The 21,247-nt window shown below is 40.9% G+C and overlaps 1 protein-coding gene across 5 annotated transcripts in view; it reads left to right on the forward strand.

Moving 5' to 3' along the window:
• The window catches only part of LOC137349461 (disco-interacting protein 2 homolog C), a 635,092-nt gene that overhangs the window by 403,190 nt on the left and 210,655 nt on the right, over positions 1–21,247 (forward strand). For all 5 annotated transcript variants that reach the window (XM_068014972.1, XM_068014974.1, XM_068014973.1 and 2 more), the window contains 2 exons: positions 6,736–6,948; positions 20,429–20,560. In XM_068014972.1, the coding sequence (XP_067871073.1) occupies positions 6,736–6,948; positions 20,429–20,560 (345 nt within the window). The remainder of the gene's footprint in view (positions 1–6,735; positions 6,949–20,428; positions 20,561–21,247) is intronic.

A 21,247-nucleotide genomic window follows, 5' to 3' on the forward strand; every position in this document is an offset into this window, starting at 1 on the left:
GGATCTGTTTTGCAACCCCTTTTGTTTACTATCTTTATTAATAATCTCGAACTAAGAATTACAAGCACAGTGGCTAAACTTGCACATGATACAGAGCGAATAAATCTGTTAGTCTCCAGAGCTGCAGGAAGATTTGAATGTACTTGGGAATTGGGCAGACAAGTGGCAGATGAAATTCAATGGACATGTTGTCACTAGAAAAGAAGGTTGAGAGGTGATGAGTTAACGGTCTTTAGGATTCTAAAGGGACTAGACTGTGACATGCTTTTTCATCTTGTCCAGAACAGGAGAACCAGAGGACACAATCTGTCCTTGAAGTGGGGTAAATTCAAAGCTAGTCTGCCAAAATAATAATTGAGTGAACGAATGGTCAGTCTATGGGACAGACTCTCGAGGGAGCTGGCGGAAGCAATTAGAATAAGTTTAATTCTAATGCAAATTATATATCAGAAAAGAGGATACAATATATGAGTAATCTGAGACATGACATATGGTAGGGATAGCATGCTTGGCAGGAACAGGTGACTTTGGATACATGGTTCCCAAAGCTCTCCATCACTGGGGTTTTCCTTGCATCGTATTTGTAAAAGCCAAAGCATGCTTGACTAATCTGATTGAATTTTTTGATGAAGTGACAGAGAAGGTTGATGAAGGGAATGCAGTAGGTGTTGTCTGCATGGATTTTAAGAATGCATTTGATAAAGTACCACAGTGAGGATAATATGAAAACAGGCCAGCAGAATGGGTAGACTTGTGGCTGATGGAATTTAATAAAGACAAGTGAGAGATGATGCATTTTGGCAGAAGGGATAGGGTGAGGTAATATAGACTTGATGGTATGCAGGAACAGAGGGACCCGGGGATTCAAGTGCATCAATCTTTGAAGGTGGCAGGACATATAGAGAGTGGTTAGCAAAGTGTATGAGCTTCATAACTAGAGACATTGAGTACAAAAGCAGGGAAGTTATGCTGCATCTTTATGAAGCTATGGTTAGGTATTGCGTCCATCTCTGGTCACCACATTTTAGGAAAGATATGAGGGTCTTTGAAAGGGTGCAGAGGAGATTTACCAAAATGGTTCCAGGGCGGCGCAGTGGTTAGCACCGCAGCCTCACAGCTCTAGCCACCCGGGTTTGGTTCTGGGTACTGCCTGTGTGGAGTTTGCAAGTTCTCCCTGTGGCCGCGTGGGTTTCTGCCGGGTGCTCCGGTTTCCTCCCGCAGCCAAAGACTTGCAGGTTGATAGGTAAATTGGCCATTGTAAATTGCCCCTAGTGTAGGTAGGAGAATGGTGGGGATGTGGTAGGGAATATGGGATTAATGTAGAATTAGTATAAATGGGTGGTTGTTGGTCGGCACAGACTCGGTGGGCTGAAGGGCCTGTTTTAGTGCTGTATCTCTCTATGACTCTATATATAGTTCTGTTGTGGACTAATTGTATCATGCAACTACCAGTAATGGTGGACGGCAAACTGGAAAACTGTGGTCTTTTATCATCTAAGGATTTCTAGGTTCTTAAAGAGACATACTAGTGACATGTAGCTCTATCACAGCAGCAGAATCGTATGGCATGCCTTACACTTAATATTCCTGTTATTATAAAATAGTATATCCTGAGATTTACCATGAGGCAATATCATGGAAGATCCCTTAATTAAATATAAAAATTCTGAGAGCATCCATCACACTACAAACGTGTTCTTAAAAAAAAGAAACAAAGGCAATTATTTCACGCTGAGGCCAATTACACATTATTAGCTGTTGAAATTGAAGTTTGCAGATTAGCCTGGAGCTGGAAAGTTACAGCAATTAGAATTCATAGCCTCAAACACCTATTTAAACACAACTCAATCTTAACATGGTGTAATACTCTTTTCAATCATTAATAAAAGCATAACATCCAAGCTACTATGACCAACACCAAATATAATCTGCAATATAGTGTCTTCATTTGCTAATTTTCACATGCTGATGATGGCCTGAAATTTGTTGTTGTTGGCAGCAATGTCATAAGTTAGACCTCTATGCTCACTGATACTCCAGTGGCAAATTCATGCCACAGTTTGCTGGAACTATAATTGAAATATGTCACAACAAACATAGCGGCCAATCGGGAATAGTGTGGCCAATGTCTGATGCACAGTTAAGGTACTGGGCCGCAACGCAGAAAAGAACAACGGCTTATTTAATCTTACTACGCAATTGTGCAGGTTTCCCATTTTTATGCTTTAAAAATTGGTTCTCTGAAGCAAATATGGATTATGAGTTCCAGTTGTGCTAAGATGTGATGTGCTACCTCAACATTAGACAGGTTTGATCAAATGAAGGGTATAAACATGGTCAAAGGAAGGAATAACAGACAGATGATATTCTGTGTTTTCACTGGGGCCAGAACTGTTTTTGTGACTGGAAATCCCACTGCAGCATTCAAAAAAAGTAGTAATTCTCCTCGTGTTCTATTAAGGGTTATCCCTCAACCAAACACCACGAGATACAGATTGGCCGGGATTTTTCCCTCGGCGGACGGAAGCCATCCTTTAATTGTTCTGAGGCGGGTCTTCCACCCGCTTGAGGCAGGAAGTCGCGCCTAATGGAGTGGCCAGCCAGTCAGCGGGCTGGCAGCTCTTAGTTCCAGCAGCGCCACCAGGAGCAGTGGTCACTGCTGGAACTGCAGCCCAGCTTCGCGAAGGTGATGCCGGGTACCCCAGAAAGAAGGTAAGTTTTTGTTGCCTTGCCAGGGCTGATTGGTCGGGCCCCGGCGAGGCAACAGTGGTCGATTGGGGGGGGACATGTTGGGGGTGGTTGGGGCGGCGGCAGGGTGGGGGGGGGTGGGGTCGGCCCTCTGTCGGACACAGGTGCCTGATCATGAGGCCCCCCAACCCACCCCTCCAAGGCCATCAGAAGCTGCCCGCTTTTGTCAGGCAGCTTCTTTTGGGTCTGGGCCACTCGACCAGCCATGGGTAAAATCCCCGTGGTGGTGGGCGGAGGGCCTTAAGTGGCCGTTAAAAGGGCCTTGATTGGCCTGGGGCAGGCTGGCCATTTTCCGCTGCTGCTGCCCTGCATGAAGTGGCAGCGGAGGCAGGTCAGGAAGAGACCCCAAAGCCTCCTGCTCCATTTTACGCTCTCCCCCACCCCCCCCCCCCCTTCGTGCTCTTTGGAGGGGGTGTAAAATTCCGGCCATTATCTTGTAATTTATCTGATTACTGTTTGTGGAACCTGGCTGTGTGTACTTTGGCTGTATTTACCTGCATTACAGCAGTGACTAGATTTTAAAAGTAATTTATTGGCTGTGAAGCATTTTAGGACATCCTGAGAATGTGCTATATTAATCCATGTTCTCTCCTTTCTTTGTTCATAGCACTAGAAACAGTTGATAGTGCTTATAGGTGCTTTAGAAATAAATGATTGGTTCCCAGCTTAGTTGACTTCCCCAGTTTTGACATACTATGGTATAGTTCTGCTTGCCATATGGAAATTGAGTAACAAAAGTAGTGTGTCCCAATATTCTTTGAATGTTGTCCAATCCCCATCTCTTCTATTTGGCCTGCTCCTCAATCTTCTGGTTGATCTGGTGGTGCTGGGAGCCAGGTACAAAAATATCTTTATGTTTTGTTGCTGATATGGCGCGTTCGTGGTCGCATTGCTGCCTCTGAAGAAACTGCGTTTGGTAACTGCCAAATTAGAGTGTTGCTACTTCCACATATTCTAAAATGGATGATGTCCCCAGATGATTCGCACCAGCCTCCCACATGAAGACAGCTGGAAACACAGAAGGTTAGCGTCCAGATAAAACAAGCAATTAGGAAGGCAAATAGTATGTTGGCCTTCATTGCAAGGAGGTTGGAGTAGAAGAGTAAGGAAGTCTTGCTGCAATTGTACAGGGCTTTGGTGAGATCACACCTGTTGTTAATGGTATATCAGTTGTGTTTAATTATATGTAGGTGGAGGGCATTAATTGGGGTTTCACTTGAGCTAGGGTTGTTTTCCTTAGAACAGAGAAGGATGAGGGGGGACATGATTGAGGTATACAAAATGATGAGGGGCATTGATAGGTTAGATAGGAAGAGACTTTTTCCCTTAGTGGAGGGGTCAATAACCAGGGGGCATAGATTTAAGGTAAGGGGCAGGAGGTTTAGAGGGGATTTGAGGAAAAAAAATTTCACCCAGAGGGTGGTTGGAACTGGAATGCACTGCCTGAAGAGGAGGTAGAGGCAGGAAGCATCACAACAGTTAAGTATTTAGATGAGCACTTGAAACACCAAAACATAGAAGGCTACGGGCCAAGTGCTGGAAAATGGGACTAGAATAGTTAGGTGCTTGATGGCCGGCACAGACACGATGGGCCGAAGGGCCTGTTTCTGTGCTGTATAATTCTATGACTCTATGACATGTAAAGAGACGCTTACTGTACCTGTGGGGTGGTTGAGTTAGGAGGTGTATGCTTGTAATGTTTCACTCTGCACATAAATGTAAGACTGGGTAAAGACTGGCTCCAGTGTCATCCTTCACCAGCTGGCTTTCTGGAATAGAACAACTATGTGCAGTTTTGGACTCCTTATCTAAGGAAGGACATATTTGCCTTGGGTGGGGGGGTGGGCAACGAAGGTTCACTAGATTGATCCCTGGAATGAGAGTGATGTCCTATGAGGAAAGATTGAGTAGAATGGACTATACTTTCTGGAATTTAGAAGAACGAAAGGTAATCTCATTATAACATATTAAGATTCTGAGGGGGCTTGACTGGGTAGATACTGAGAGGTTGTTTCTGTTAGCTGGAGTCTTGAACCTGTGGGCATAGTCTCAGGATAAGGGGATGGCCATTTCAGACTGGGATGAGAAATTTGTTCACTGAGAGGGTTGTGAATCTTTGAAGTTCTTTACCCCAGAGGACTGAGGATGCTAAGTCGTTGAGAATATTCAAGGCTGAGATAGATTTTTGGACTCCAAGAGAACCAGGAGATATGTGGATAGGGTAGGACAACGGAGTTGAGTTTAAAGATCAGCCATGATCTTATTTGATGGTGAAGCAGGCTCATAGGGCCGTATGGCCTACTCCTGCTCCAATTTCTTACATTCTTATTAATCCTGTCTTTATTGGAAAAAGGACCACATTTGAAGAATGGGCAAGATTTTCATAACAGTAGGTAACTTATCATTTTCATTACAATTGCTAAGGAAGACTTAAACTTGGTTTCATCTACAGACTGTGATAATTTGATTCACCTTTGCAATACCATCAATATAAACCACAATGACACAAGATTATTGGACGGGTATTTGTTTTACAGTAGCCTATTGATTATACAGTACCTTTTATAAACTTGCATTTGTTTGAAGCTGGCATCTTAATTGAGATTAGAAGCTTTGCAGCACATCATGAAAACAGCTCCCCAATCCGTAAATCTAGTCCCAATTTAAAAATAAACTTTTCTGACTTTTATCACTTTAATGTTAATAACTCACCCAAAATAGTTTGTGCAGAAGACATAGAATACAGTTTGTATCCCACTGCTGGAACTGATCATAATTCAATAGTAATTTTACACCTGAGTTATTAGCCAACGAATTTATAGGATATAAATAGTATTGCTTGGCTCCTTATTCTGCATCACTTCAATTTTATTGTGTGCACACTATAGGCTACGAAATTGGTCAAACAGGGTACAAAAATAAAAATACATTTGAATTGCAGTGGCAGAATGCAAATAAGAATGAATGCAAATATCAATACCTGCAGGTGGGGGAGGAGAGGCTGTCGATACATTGTCCCTGAACCACCTGCAAAAAGGCAGTGCTCATTTTACAAGAGACCATACTGCATTTGATTTTCTTTTTGATCCAGTGAGTGTCATATATCTGCCTTTCAGCTGAAATACCAATTCTCTGAAAGAGCAATCAGTTTAAGTGGACAGGTTAAGGATTTAACTGGCTAAGCATATTCTGTCCTGCATTAACACTTTGAGGACTACAGTTGCATTTTTGGATTGAATTCAACAATCCAACAGTGCATTTGAAAATTACTTTTGGAGGTGCAGTCTGACATGTAACAAATTATGGTGTTATGATTGCAGAGTAAGCCAAACTTAATCTCCAGTATTATTCTAACTATGTAATGACTACATTACCAAATTGCCTGAAATAGAACTGAGATCCTCACCTTGATATGACCAGGAGAGCCAGTTTCGACACAAACAGAATGTGGGAATTTCTGACTCTGACGTAGTGCCTGATCCACTGTTGAGACTAAACTGTGAATTTTTCAGCCACTACATCAATTCCCGTTAGTACTGCAAAATAGGTGATTAATTTATGCTTAGAGTGCCCTAATGTATGATTTTTTTTTTTTGATTTTTCCTTTCTGGGTTCTTAGAGCCTGGTAATGAAGGAATTTCAAGATATTTAACTTTAGGTTGTTCATATTGGAGCCAGAAAAAAAGTCTCTTCCAAATATTAATATTTAAATACTCTGTTAATTTCTCTAACTCTGTTGAAACTTTGTTAAAAGATATTCAAATGGTGTGTGAAAGAAAACACATGCATTTTTAAAGCTGCTAAGATTTTTCAGTAATCAGTTGGGTTATGATGACTGTTTCTTATTTGCATTTTACTGCAGTGATGCAGTGCCCTCAAGGGGTAACGAGAGAAGCAAGAAGGCGAAACAGTTGACCTGTGAATGTTGTGTGAATATGTTAAAGAGGGAATACTGAACCTGATCTGTTGATTTTCTTCTTCCTCTAGATACCTCTTCTGGGTCAGAAGATGAGGGATCAGGGCAAGGTGACTCCCAAGGAACCCCTTCCTCCAGCCAAGGCAGTCTGAACATGGAACACTGGATAAGTCGAGCAATCCACGGTTCAACCACATCTTCCACCAACTCTTCCTCTTCCACGCAGAGCGGCGGAAGTGGTGCTGCGAATGCCCTGGCTGATGTCATGACACAAACACACATTGGTTGGTGCAATATCTAAGCTCATCCATGTTTATTTGTCACTGTAGCCTTTTAGAGCAATGTTTAAAGATGAATCCTTTGTATTTTGGCTTTTTAAAAACAACCCAGGTAAGTAGCAGTTGGATAATGGTTCTGACTCCACTGCTTTTAAAGCATGTTTTAATGTCTTTTCGATAAGGAAGATTCTCAAGTTTATTTTCATATGTTGTCATTTCAATTTTCCAAAGTAGTAAGTCTACAGTTCAAACCTTGAGCAGTAAATTTCCATTGCAACTTCAAAAAATGCACAAATTCTGCTCCATGCAATTATATAATGTCTGAATTCCAATTTTTAAAATAAAAGGCACAAGGAAATAATAGAGCAAAATAATAATTCTTTGAATTTTTTTGGGAAATCCATATAAAATCTATGATACTTTCTTAAACTTCATTTGACGACTAGCAGAATGCTGACTGGTTATTTTGAGAGTAAGGATTTGTATTTTTAACTTGTGCAAAACTGAATACAGACAGTTGGCTTACAGATTTTTAGTGAGGTATTTGTTGTGGTGTCTGTCAGTGACAGAGAAAAAGTAATAAATGTTCCTGGTTGGGTGTGGTTCGGATGTTCATAGTTTATACCATTTTCTGCTTCAGTTCTAAACCTTTATAGCAACTGAAGTTTAATTTCTAGCACTTTTAGTAAATGTTCCCGCATTTACCTTCTGGCAGGTAACAGAATTATACAGCACAGAAGGAGGCTGTTTGGCCTACAGTGATCTTTGAAAGAGCTGTTCAATTAGTTGCACTCCCCTGCCCTTTTTCCATAGCTCTGCAAATTTTTACCCTTCAAAGACCAAATATTAGATTAAGTTAATTTCCAAAATCTGAGTGGGCAGCTAGTCTTGGATAAAGTGAGACACCCAATTTTTTAGTCATTTTCTTGTTTTGATTAAGTTTATCAGTGTTCTCAAACTCAATATTTTTCTGTAAGTTAAAAATGTTCAGGAACTTTATAACTGAAAATAATACCACAACACATTTAAGTTTGTAACACAAGGCCGTGACGAATATTTTGCTTATGAGGTTTGGTTTTGGCATTAGATGTAACGTGACGAGAATAATGGAACAATTGGGGGAAGGGAACTGGATTAAAATGAGATGCAAAAGTAGTATCATGCAGCAGTGTGCTTCACAGACTGGTGATCAAGCTCACTGCACTTTGAAGGACTTCAACCCGAGGCTCGTGTTAGTAATTACTCATGTGCCAAGCTCTCAATCTCAGCTGCTTCAACAAGGGGAGGAAGAAAAAGAATGGAAGCTAATGAGTTTCTGATGAGGACAGAAAGGAAACCAGTGAACAATCTGCTTTTGTACATCTCACTGGCTGGTTCAGCATCAATAAGCCTAACAATACTCAATGTCTGAATATTCTGATCTTTGTGTTTGAATCTTTCCACGGCATTGCCCCTCCCTATCTCTAATCTCCATCAGACCTACAACCCTTCAAGAACTTTGAGTTCTTCTAATTCTGAGCTCTTATGCACACTTAATTTCTTCACCCCACCATTGGCACCCACGATTGCAGCTGCCTAAGCCCTAAGCTCTGGAATTCCGCTCTTAGGCCTTTCCACCTCTCCACTTCTCTCATGCTGTAAGTTGCTCAATAAAACCTACATCTTTTACCAAACCCCTCTCAATATCTCTGAGTCATAGAGTTTTACAGCACAGAAACAGGCCCTTTGGCCCATCGTGTCTGTGCCGGCCATCAAGCACCTAACTATTCTAGACCCATTTTCCAGCACTTAGCCAGTTGCCTTGTATGCTTTGGCGTTTCACATGCTCGTCTAAATACTTCTTAAATGTTGTGATGCTTCCTGCCTCAACCACCTCTTCAGGCAGTGTATTCCAGATTCAAACCACACTCTGGGTGAAAAAGTTTTTCCTCAAATCCCCTCTAAACCTCCTGCCCCTTACCTTAAATCTATGCCCCCTGGTTATTGACCTCTCCACTAAGGGAAAAAGTCTCTTCCTATCTAACCTATCAATGCCCTTCATAATTTTGTATACCTCAATCATGTCCCCCCTCATCCTTCTCTGTTCTAAGAAAAACAACCCTAGCCTTTTCAGTCTCTCTTCATAGCTGAAATGCTCCAACCCAGGCAACATCCTGGTGAATCTCCTCTGCACCGTCTCCAGTGCAATCACATCCTTCCCATAATGTGGTGCCCAGAACTGTACACAGTACTCCAGCTGTGGCCTAACTAGCATTTTATACAGCTCCATCATAACATCCCTGCTCTTATATTCTATGCCTCGGCTAATAAAGGCAAGTATCCCATATGCCTTCCTAACCACCTTATCTACCTGTGCTGCTGCCTTCAGTGATCTATGGACAAGTGCACCAAGGTCCCTCTGTACTTCCTAGGGTCCTATTATCCATTGTATATTCCCTTGCCTTGTTAATCCTCCCAAAATGCATCACCTCACACATCTCACGATTAAATTCCATTTGCCACAGCTCTGCCCATCTTACCAGCCCACCTATATTGCCTGTAATCTAAGGCTTTCCTCACTATTTATGACACCACCAATTTTCGTGTTTTCTGCAATCTTACTGATCATACCTGCTATATTCATGTCTAAATCGTTAATGTACACTACAAACAGCAAGGGTTCTAGCACTGATCCCTGTGGTACACCACTGGTCACAGGCTTCTACTCGCAGAAACAACCCTTGACCATTACCTTCTGTTTCCTGCCACCAAGCCAATTTTGGAACAAATTTGCCAAATTGCCCTGGATCCAATGGACTCTTACTTTCTTAACCAATCTCCCATGAGGGACCTTATCAAAAGCCTTACTGAGGTCCATGTAGACTACATCAACTGCTTTACCCTCATCTACACATCTAGTCACCTCCTTGAAAAATTCAATCAAGTTAGTTAGACACGATCTCCCCCTGACAAAGCCGTGGTGACTATCCCTGATTATTCCCTGCCTCTCCAAGTGGAGATTAATCCTGTCCCTCAGAATTTTTTCCAATAGTTTCCCAAGCACTGATGTTAGACTCACCAGCCTGTAATTACTTGGTCTATCCCTGCTACGCTTCTTGAATGATGGTACCATAGTTGCTGTCCTCTGGCACCTCTCCCGTGGCCAGAGAGGATCTGAAAATTTGTGTCAGAGCCCCTGCTATCACCTCCTTTGCCTCACACAACGGCCTGGGATACATCTCATCTGGGCCTGGGGATTTATCCACTTTTATGCCCGCTAAAACATCTAATACTTCCTCCTTTTCAATGTTAATATGTTCAAGTATATCGCAATCCCCCTCCCTGATCTCTACACCTACATCATCGTGCTCCACAGTGAAAACGGATGAAAAGTAATCATTTAAAATCTCACCTATGTCCTCCGGCTCCACACACACATTGCCACTTTGGTCCCTAATGGGCCCTACTGTTTCCCTGGTTATCCTCTTGCCCTTAATATACTTATAAAACGCCTTAGGATTTTCCTTTATATTGACCGCTAATATTTTTTCATGTCCCCTCTTCGCACTCCTAATTACTTTTTAAAGTACCCCCCTACACTTTCTATACTCCTCTAATGCCTCTGCTGTTTTCAGTGCTCCGAATCTGCCATAAACCTTTTTTTTCCTGATCCAATACTCTATATCCCTTGATATCCAGGGTTCCCTGGACTTGATGGTCCAACCTTCATCTTAATGGGTACATGTTGGCTCTGAATCCTCACTATTTCCTCTTTGAATGACTCCCACTGGCCTGATGTAGACTTTCCTACAAGTAGCTACTCGCAGTCCACTTTGGCCAGATTCTGTTTTATCAAATCGAAATCGGCTTTCCCCCAATTCAGGAATATTTCTGGACCATCTTCATCCTTTTCCATAACTACCTTAAATCTTAGAGTTATGGTCACTATCCCTGAAATGCTCCCCCATTGATACTTCTACCACTTGTTCAGCTTCTCTCCCTAGGATTAGGTCCAGTACTGCCTCTTCTCTTGTAGGACTTTGTACGTACTGGCTCAAAAGGCTCTCCTCCGTGCATTTTAAGAATTCTTCCCCCTTTAAGCCTTTTGCACTAAGACTCTCCCAGTTGATATTAGGTAAGTTGAAATCCCCTACTATTATTGCCCTATTATTTTTACACCTCTCTGAGATTTGCCTACATATCTGTTCCTCTATCTCTCCCTGACTGTTTGGAGGCCTGTAGTACACAGCCAGCCAAGTGATTGCCCCCCTTTTGTTCTTAAGTTGGCCTCATTTGAGGTACCTTCTAAGATATCATCCCTCCTTACTGCAGTATCTAACTCCTTGATCAACAGTGCAATACCACCTCTTCTTTTATCCCCTCCCCTGTCACACCTGAAGATTCTATAGCCTGGAATATTGAGTTGCCTGTCCTGCCCCTCCCTCAGCCATGTCTCTGTCATAGCAATAATATCATAATCTCATGTGCTAATCAATGCCCTCAATTCCTCTGCCTTATTAGTAAGACTGCTTGCATTAAAGTATATGCACTCCAGCCTTGCATTTTTCACTTGTGCCTTAACAGGTCTATATTTGCTCATTACAGAAAGGATGTAATGGCACGAGAGAGGGTACAGAGGGGATTTACAAGGATGTTGCCAGGACTGGAAAAATGCAGCTATGCGGAAAGATTGGATAGGCTGGGATTGTTCTCCTTGCGACAGAGGAGGCTGAGGGAAGATTTGTTTGAAATGTACAAAATTGTGAGGGGCCTGGATAGATTGGATGGGAAGGGCCTATTTACCTTAGAGAGGTCAGTGACGAAGGGGCATAGATTTACAGTAATTGCAAGGAAGATTAGAAGGGAAATGAGGAAAATTTCTGTCACCCAGAGTGTGGTGGGGGTCTGGAACTCCCCGCCTGAAAGGGTAGTAGAGGCAGAAACCCTCAACTCATTTAAAAGGTGTCTAGATATGCACCTCAAGTGCCATAACCTGCAGGGCTACAAACGAAATGCTGGAAGGTGGCATTAGGCTGGGTGGTTTGCTTTTCGGCCAAAGCAGACACGATGGCCAAGTGGCCTTTTTCTGTGCTGTAAACTTTATATATGTGTGTATGTATGTGTGGTATGGGAATAGAGAGAAGACAATAGGATGGAGTCCAGAGTTAAATTCAAAGGTCCAGTGCTGGGTTAAAGTTGACATAGTTAGAGTGAAGTCAGCATGGAGCATCAGTGAACTGTAGTCCAAGGTTGGAAACGGGAGTGACGGGTGAGTCAAGTGTAGAAGCTATTTGAGGGGAAGAGAATTGGAGCATGTACTAATGGAGGTATTTTCATGGGAATGAAGATTCAGGAGGTATCCAGAATTTGCTGGGCAGAATAAAAATAGTGGTAAGGTTGGTGGTCACTTTCAGATCCAGATGTCGTGGAGAAATGTACTGTGGCCTAGGAGAGTGAATTCTTTGCCCGGAACTAGATTGTAGCTGAAGCTGAAAAAACAGTAGAACCAGTAGGCCAGTCATAGGCTCAGCAGGCAACAACAGTGTAGGGCAAGGTCCTTAGCCTGATCAAAGTTACTTCAAAATTAAAGCAACAGAGCAGCAGATCAGAGTCATTATGGCACAGAAAGCGGCCATTAGGCCCATCAAGTCCATGCCGGCTCTCTGTAGAGCAATCTGGTCAGTCCCATTACCCCACACCCCACCCTCTATCCCCATAGCCTTGCAAGTTTATTTCATTCTAATGCCCATCAAATTTCCTTTTGAAATCATTCATAGTTTCCAATTCAACCAGCCTCGTCGGCAGCAAGTTCCAAGTCGTTACCACTCGCTGCCTAAAAGAGTTCTTCATCACATTCCCCCTACATCTCTCACCCAAAACCTTCAATTTGTGTCCTCAAATCCTTGTACCATCAATTAATGGGAACAGTTTGTCCTTGTCTAACTTATCTAAGCTTATCATATTCTTGTACACCTCTATCAAATCTTCCCTCAATTTCCTTTGCTACAGGGAGAACAACCCCTGCTTTTCCAACCTAAACTTGGAACTAAAATACCCCATCCCTGGAACCATTCTGATGAATCTCCTCTGCGCCCTCTCAAGGACCCTCACGTTCTTCCTAAAATGTGGTGACTAGAACTGGGTGCAATACTCTAGTTGTGGCTTTATTAAGTTTCAGCATAACTTCCCTGCTTTTGTACTCTGTGCCTTTACTTATGAAGCCCAAGATCCCATATGCATTGCTAACCACTCTCCTCAATATGCCCTGCCACCTTCCAAGATCGATGCACATGCATCCCCAGGTCTACCTATTCCAGCACACTCTTTAGAATTGCACCATTAAGTCTATATTGCCTCACCCTACCCCTTCTGCCAAAATGCATCACCTCACACTTGTCAGTATTAAATTCCATCTGTTACTTGTCTGCCCATTCTGCTAGCCTATCTATATCCTGTAGCAGGTGGTTCGTATCATCCTCACTGTCTGCCACACCTCCAAGTTTGGTATCATCAAGTTTTGAAATGTTACTCCAATGTTCAAGTCCTTTATACATAGCAGAGTCACAGCTGCTGAGACTTAGTGTAGTCTGGTGAAGAAGTGTAGTCTTGATGTACAGAGAAGTCCAGGAATTTTGAAGCAAATTTGAGAAAAGATCCAGTTCTCTGAGGAAAGCATGATCGGAGGATGGGCAGTGGCAGCTTAAACTTGCTGTTAATTTGTAGTTAGGGTTAAAATGTACCCACTGTTAGAGCCAGGGGAACTGAAACAGTGGAAAAGAGGAGATTGGTGGAGAAAGGGCAAAGGATTGCAGTGGATGACCAAGGATAGAGGTGCACAGTCAGGAGCTCCCTAGGGAGCTGACTGCCCAGAAGCCATCTTGAGTCAAAAAAGGCTTTCCGGAAGGTATTTGACAAAGTTTTACACAAAAAGCTAATTGTTCAGATCAAAGCTGTGGGATTAAGGGTAAAGTTTATAAATAATTAATTGGATGTAGGGTAGGAAACAGGAGGTAGTTATAAGAATTTTGTTGGGATGATGAGTGGAAGTCCTGAGGAGCACACGATGTGGCAATGTTGAGTCCACTGCTATTTCTAATTTACAGCAATGACCGATTCAGAAACTCAAACTAAATTGCTGAAATTTACAGATATGTACTGCACTTAGGAATGGAAAATGGGAATGCTGCTCCATGAATGGTTTTGAAATAGGTGAGGAACAAGTTGAATACTTGTCCAACCAATGCAGAACAGCAGTCAACAAAGCCCATTAAAATAGTAGTGGTCAAACAATACTCTGTGGTCAGACCACCCTTTGAATACTGTGTTTGAATACTGTGTGCATTTCTGGTCAACACGGAACAAGGAAGACATTCAGACACGGGAGACAGTTCAGAAAGAAGTCCCTAGGCCACTCCCTGTTGGATAGCGTTTGAGTTATGAAGAAAGATTGCAGAAATTTGGGCTTTTCAAGCAGGAAAGGAGCCAGCTGACATGATCTTTGAAAGTTATTTAAAGTACTCAAGGGAATGGAAAAGGTAAATCTGAAAGGTACTTTCTGATCGAGTAGTGTAGCCAAAACCCTGGAACAATTTAAGAAAGAATTAGGGCTGTACTGTGGGCTATGTTCAGTACTTATGGATAGGTAAATAAAAATATACCCAAATGGCTTTCCTCATCTGTAATTATCTTGTGATTTTGCATCTAGCAACATTGCTTAATTTGATGACGCTTCTGTGAAGCACCTTGGCATGCTTTAGTACATTAAAGATGCTATGTAAATACAAATTATTGTTCTACAGTTCTGCATTTGACCAGGTTCCACAGAATATGAGGAAAAATGATGATGCAGACAATCTGTAATTTTATGGATAATCGAAAAATTGTGAGAAAAAATATTTATATTAAAGTTGTGGGGAAACAAAGAGTGATAGCTTACAAGCATTGTAAATAATTGCAATAGTCTGTGAAAGGAAAGATGAAGTGACTTCTTCTTTGTGAAAAATACAGAATGATATTTTTGTGCATCCTGGTTGGACAGGACTATATGTTTGAGAAATTTGATCAGCAAAAGGAGATAATCACCAATAGCGAAATACAAACTAGTGCCAGCCTATAAAACATGAATGTGCAGAGCTGTTTGTTTCAGATATAGGATTCTGGCTGAGTTGAGGTTGTAGAGGTTATCCTTTGATACAACACTCTATTAACCAAGGAGTAAGATTAATGGTGCCCATGCCATTGTTTGTGGGCTTGACAGACGGCCAACCATTTGATCTGGTCTTGTGATTACATGCAATGCTTGCAACAGCAATCTTATAGTTTGCTGTGCAAGGCCAAAAAAGCATTGATTTTACTAGTTCACAACCATCTTGATCAATTGCATTTAATATATTACACGTCTAAATAATCCCAGAGAGTGAAATGGGGTGAAAAAAGCATAGATTCTTGTCACCATTTATAAAAAAGCCAAACACTGAAGATGATCTATTTGTGTAGGTTATTGGCACTATTGAAAAAAAACCTGGTTCTCCTTATTGAGGAAAGATGAACAGAAGGCAGTCATTTAGGATTTTTTTTGGAGCATACTATTTTGCTGAAAGAATAGATACTCTGCTAATTCAAGCAACAGGAAGGTTTATTAATGTCAAATAAAAGGGGGCTGTCAAGTGATTTAAAAAAAATTCATCCTGATTAATCTTGTGATTAGAAATTTGAATCTGTTAATCTTGGTTGTAAATGTATATTTAATACATATTTTTAAAAGGCAGAACAGAACCTCTTTTAATTTCTGCAGTAGTACTTTTTTTTTATTCATTCATGGAATGTGGCGTCACTGGCTAGGCCAGCATTTATTGCCCATCCCTAATTGCCCTTGAGAAGGTGATGATGAGCAGCCTTCTTGAACCTCTGCAGTCCATGTGGCTTAAGTACGCCCACAGTGCTGTTAGGAAGGGATCTCCAGGATTTTGACGCAGCGACAGTGAAGGAGGGCAATATGGAACTACATCATTTGTAAGTGGGCCACACTGAAAAATGTTACATAACATTTTGTTATGTAAACATTTCCTATGCTGATTCCCATGTTAAAATGCTGACACTTTTCACAATTAGTGAACTCACAGAAGTTTCAGTATTAATTTTATGACTTGCATGTCACAGAAATCACTCAAATTGCTTCCTGAAAATGTCTCAATTTTTTTCTGAGTAACTGATGTACAAAATAAGTGATTAATCAACAAAACTAAAAGACACAGTTTACAGTAACATGTACATTTATCTGGAGATATTAAATAAATACCAATGAATGTGGAAGTGAGAGTGTCGGCATCCACGAAGAGGATGTGGAACAGCTCGTCAAGGTATTTGTATAAAAGAAATTGGCTATGACGAAATGAGCAGAACTCGAAGATGGCAGGTACCTTGGGCTGTTGAAAGACATCAGGGAGTGAAGAGCAGAGAATGTGGCCACAATTTTCCAATCCTCATTAATGTAAATTGTGCTGTTTGGATGAAGGTGGCCAGTGCCATAACCTTATTCAAGAAGGGAGAGAACGATGTACTGGATTCCGAGAGTCCAGTTGGTCTAATGTCATTTGTGAGCAAACTCTTGAAATCAAGAATAAATTAATGAGCATTTAGGAATGTATGAATTAATCAGAGGCAGCCAGCACTGATTTGTTTGACATGCTGAACAATTTTTTTTTTTTGAAAATTGGATAGGTAAATTGAATGTGACAGATGTGTATATATTTTTTAGAAATGTCTCACAAACAGCTTGTTGGTAGAATTCAACTTAGGTTATGAGGACATGTAGCAGTATGTGTAACCAGCTTGTTGACTGTTAGAATACAAAAGGTTGGGGGAAATGAGCTATAGAATTTCCTAAGCCCCTCTGCCTCTGTCTTCTGTTTTAAGATGCTACTTAAAAGCATCTCTGTCCCAACATCTCCTTGTACAGCTCAGTGTCAGATTTTGTTTGATAACACTGTCATGAAGCACCTTGGAACATTTTATGATGTTAAAGGCACTATATAAATGCAAGTTGTTGCGGATTGGAGAAGAGTTTAAAGTGATGTACCCCTGAGGTCAAAATCATCCTCCAGAATTATTCACGTCATCAAGACAAATGGTAAATGTGCTAAGCTCTGTTGTATGGAAATTAAGTTAGAAGTTTAAATGAAAATTTTAGGCAAGCATTCCTGGCATAGAGGGTGTGCATGGAACATTAAAATAAAAGTTGGCAGCTAGTGAATATCTTTTTTTCTTAATCTTTTCTTTTTGAAGAGCTTGTCATAAGCAAAGATTAAGTATTGATTTTAAATATTGTATCTTATATACATGATTCACTGCAGAAATGTTCGAAATAGCTTATATTTCACTAGCATTTGTACTGTACAATGAGCTGTCTCCGTGCATTTTATAGGGCAGTGAAGGACAAGTGGGCAGTGATCAGGAGGGAGAAAGAGAATAGGAGGCATTTGCAAGTGAGGAGAAAGGTCACAGTTTGGAATTACTGGATAATCCAGACGTTGTGGCAAAGTGCTGAGGGAGCAGCTACTGATAATGAGACGGAAACTGGCGTCAAGAGGGAAGAATGCTCACTGTAACATACAGCTAGATCGCAGAGGTAGGGAATTGTGTGGCTGTTAAAGAATTTGGAAGAGTAGACGAGAATCTTTGTTGATTCTTGAGGGCATTGGCGGGCCAATGGTGCAGCCCTTAGTTTTGTTGAGAGTACAGAAGAGAAGGTTCTGGATGACTTTGGAAAACTTGTGTTATGTTGAATAGGGATAACTAACAGTTTTGGGTGCTGAAAATAGTACCAGCATTTCCTCCCTAACTTTTGGTACAGTGCCAAAGTTATTACAGGAGACATACTAGCAATTGCTCCTCTTTAACTGGCAGCTGAAAACAGTACCACCCCTTTATTTTCAATTAAAAAAAAAATTTCCTCCTCTTGAAGGTTGATTACTCCATGACCTAATAGCTGAGTTTAGTAATGTGTAGGGAATTATTTTGACAAAGGTAATTTCCACCAGCCAGTGACATGGTAACTTGGGGTACCCAAGTAATTGCTTATCATCCCATCTTACTTGATAGAATGATGATGCTTCATAAGTATATTTTAATGCAGTTGTTCTGTTTTCACAGAAACTCAATTTGCACTGTAGACTTAAAATATATTGTACCAAATGACTAACTGACTGTCATTGGGAATCCTAGCACCCATTGGCAAAATAGATTGTAAATATATTAAATGCAATTCAGCAAATTGCTTTTAATAGTTCCTTATTTATTTATCCTGCACTTATATAGATACAATAAAATATTCCATGTTGCAGTGGTAGGTGGAAGACCTAACTTGAGATGACACTTAGGTGGTGACAGTCAATGTTTTATGTAGACAGTCACCATTTTAGGTACCCATTCAATCTGTCACAATTTGCTGCTGTAGAAACTGTGTGGGTTAGGGCCACTTCCCTCAGTGCTGCACCTACCTAGGTCCTTTTGCTAATGGCAATGATACTGGCCACAGCATTTCTATAGGCAAGAATCTTGTGTGATAAAGATACCTGCTGTATTATCCCTCCTATTAGCAACAGGCCTATTTTAAGAGAGGTTCTAAGGGGAGAGGAGAAGGAAATTAAGATGAGAGGGAATGGGGAGTAGGTAGGTAGTAGAAGGTGGGGGAGATGCTGTGGGGGGAGGTAAGGAAGGAAAGTGGCAGCATTAATTGAGAGATTGAGGAGAGAGTGCCAGCTGTAATTAGGGGAGGAAGAAATTAGGGCGGCACCATGGCGCAGTGGTTAGCACTGCCGCCTCACAGCTCCAGCGACCCGGGTTCAATTCTGGGCGCTGCCTGTGTGGAGTTTGCAAGTTCTCCCTGTGTCTGCGTGGGTTTCCTCTGGGTGCTCCGGTTTCCTCCCACAAGCCAAAAGACTTGCAGGTTGGTAGGTAAATTGGCCATTATAAATTGCCCCTAGTATAGGTAGGTGGTAGGGAAATATAGGGACAGGTGGGGATGTGGTAGGAATATGGGATTAGTGTAGGATTAGTATAAATGGGTGGTTGATGGTCGGCACAGACTCGGTGGGCCGAAGGGCCTGTTTCAGTGCTGTATCTCTAAACTAAACTAAACTAAATTGTCAGAATGAACTGGAATGTTTAGAAGAGGCAGAAAGGATGTCAACCTGAACTGGGGTGGAGGAGAAAAGTACTATTATGAACTGGAAGATGAGAAAGTGTCTATGAAAAATTGAAATGTTTCAGTGGGGTACTGCGTCTTTGTGAACTGGGTCTGTGAGGGGCAGAGTGCTTTTCTAAATGGCTGAGGAGGAGGGATTGAATGTGTAAGAGTTAATATTAAGGTAACCTTTGGGGAAGTGATAGTCTAATTGTTCTCTTCAAAATACAAATGTCACTTTCATTCCTGTTCTACTAGTTTAAAAGTTACTCAGTTATGTAGCAGTAACAGTGCTTAAAATTAACCAGTAATAATTTTTAAATTCAAAATTTTCTGTACCTTTTTTAATCTAAAAGTGTAAAGGGAATAGTATGCATCTGCAGCATAAGTTGCAAAGTCCAACAACTACTTATTTTTGCATCACAAGATTCTGGGTTCAAGTCCCACTCTACGGCTTGAGCGCAAAAATCAAGGCTGACACTCCAGTTAAGTACTGAGGGAGTGCTACACTGTCGGAGGTACCATCTTTTGGATGAGATGTTAAACCCATCTGCCTGCTTGGGTGGATGATCCCATGACTCTATTTCAAAGAAGAGCAGGGGAGTTATCCTCTGTGTCCTGGCCAATATTTATCCCTCAACCAACATCATGAAAACATATTATCTGGCCATTATTGTATTGCTGTTTGTGGGAGTTTGCTGTGTGCAAATTGGCTGCTGCGTTTCCTACATTACAACAGTGACTAGACTTCAAAAGTACTTCATTGACTTTAAAATGGTTTGAGACATCAGTGGCCATGAAAAGCATTAAATAAATGCAGGTCTTTTTTCATTTCAATGATCTGGGTGTCTTGCATGTCTTTATAAGGTCAGCTTTTGTGAAAATGTTGGTCATGAATTTCTAACCCAACTTCACACGGTACTTGCTCAGAAAATGAGTCTCAAGGGGCAAGCCTGGAAAGAACTTTTTGTGTTGTGTGTACTTAACTGTATTCTAAAAATGAGCTGATTTAATATTCTTGGTTGGTAGCAAGGCAACTTATCAATAAATTGATGATCATCAAACTTGAAGGACTTATTTTGGACAGTGATGTAGATAAACAAGCAAAGTAAATCTGAAGCTATTGATTATTTGACATTATATTGACTTTGCTGAGCTGATGTGTATATATAATTTTGACATTAAAATCCCTGTAGATGATGTAGTTACTCAGATGTTTCTTAAGGCATCATAAAAATTCAAAATTGCATTTTAAGGCAGCAATTTAAAATAGTAAATGTTTTTTTTTCTTTAATATTTGACATATGACCTTTTATCTATTAGAAAACCACACTGCACCTCCAGATATCACCACTTATACAACTGAGCACTCAATACAAGTTGAACGCCCCCAAGGATCAACACCAAGAGCGGTCCCAAAGTATGGAAATGCTGAACTAATGGAAACTGGTGATGGTAAGTTTTGTACTGTTGACTTGTCCATTACTCAGTGTTTTAACAAGTATTAATATTCTCAAAATTGATTCTGAAATTCAAGAAAAATATGAAGTAGGTTAAATGCTTAAATGAGCAGAAATATCTGCTATAACGTCAAACCCCATTAAGGTTTATGATTAATTTATATGTGACTGATGATGTTATGGGCAGTTTCATAAATAGAATCTCCTACTTAGTGGTCATCCATCAGCAGAATTTTACGTTACTTGAGTGAAATATAGAATTCTGAAAAACACTTATTGAAGTCAAGCCAAAAAATGAATACAGGGAATGTTTCTTACTGACTTATAATGGATCTATGTCCATTTAGAAATGATATGCATGGAGCAGGATAGTGAAGTATATCATAACACTGTTGAAAGATGGGTATTAACCTACAATTCCTAACCGTTCAAATTACTGATGTTAGATCTGCAGCTTTGAAGGTGTTCTTGTTTGCAGGAACAGAAGGATAGTCTGCTCTTCGCACTTTTTTGTGACCCATTTCAGAATCACTTTGATGAAATCTCATGAGCTTCCATCTTAGATATTCATGGTGCAAAATGAGGGAAAATGAATAGAGAGAATATAACTTTTTTGCATTCATTCTGGGGATATGGGCATCACTTCTTTTGGGCCTCCTTATCTCGAGAGACAATGGATACG

Source organism: Heterodontus francisci, chromosome 2 (assembly GCF_036365525.1).
Source record: "Heterodontus francisci isolate sHetFra1 chromosome 2, sHetFra1.hap1, whole genome shotgun sequence".
Classification (NCBI taxonomy): Eukaryota; Metazoa; Chordata; class Chondrichthyes; order Heterodontiformes; family Heterodontidae; genus Heterodontus; species Heterodontus francisci.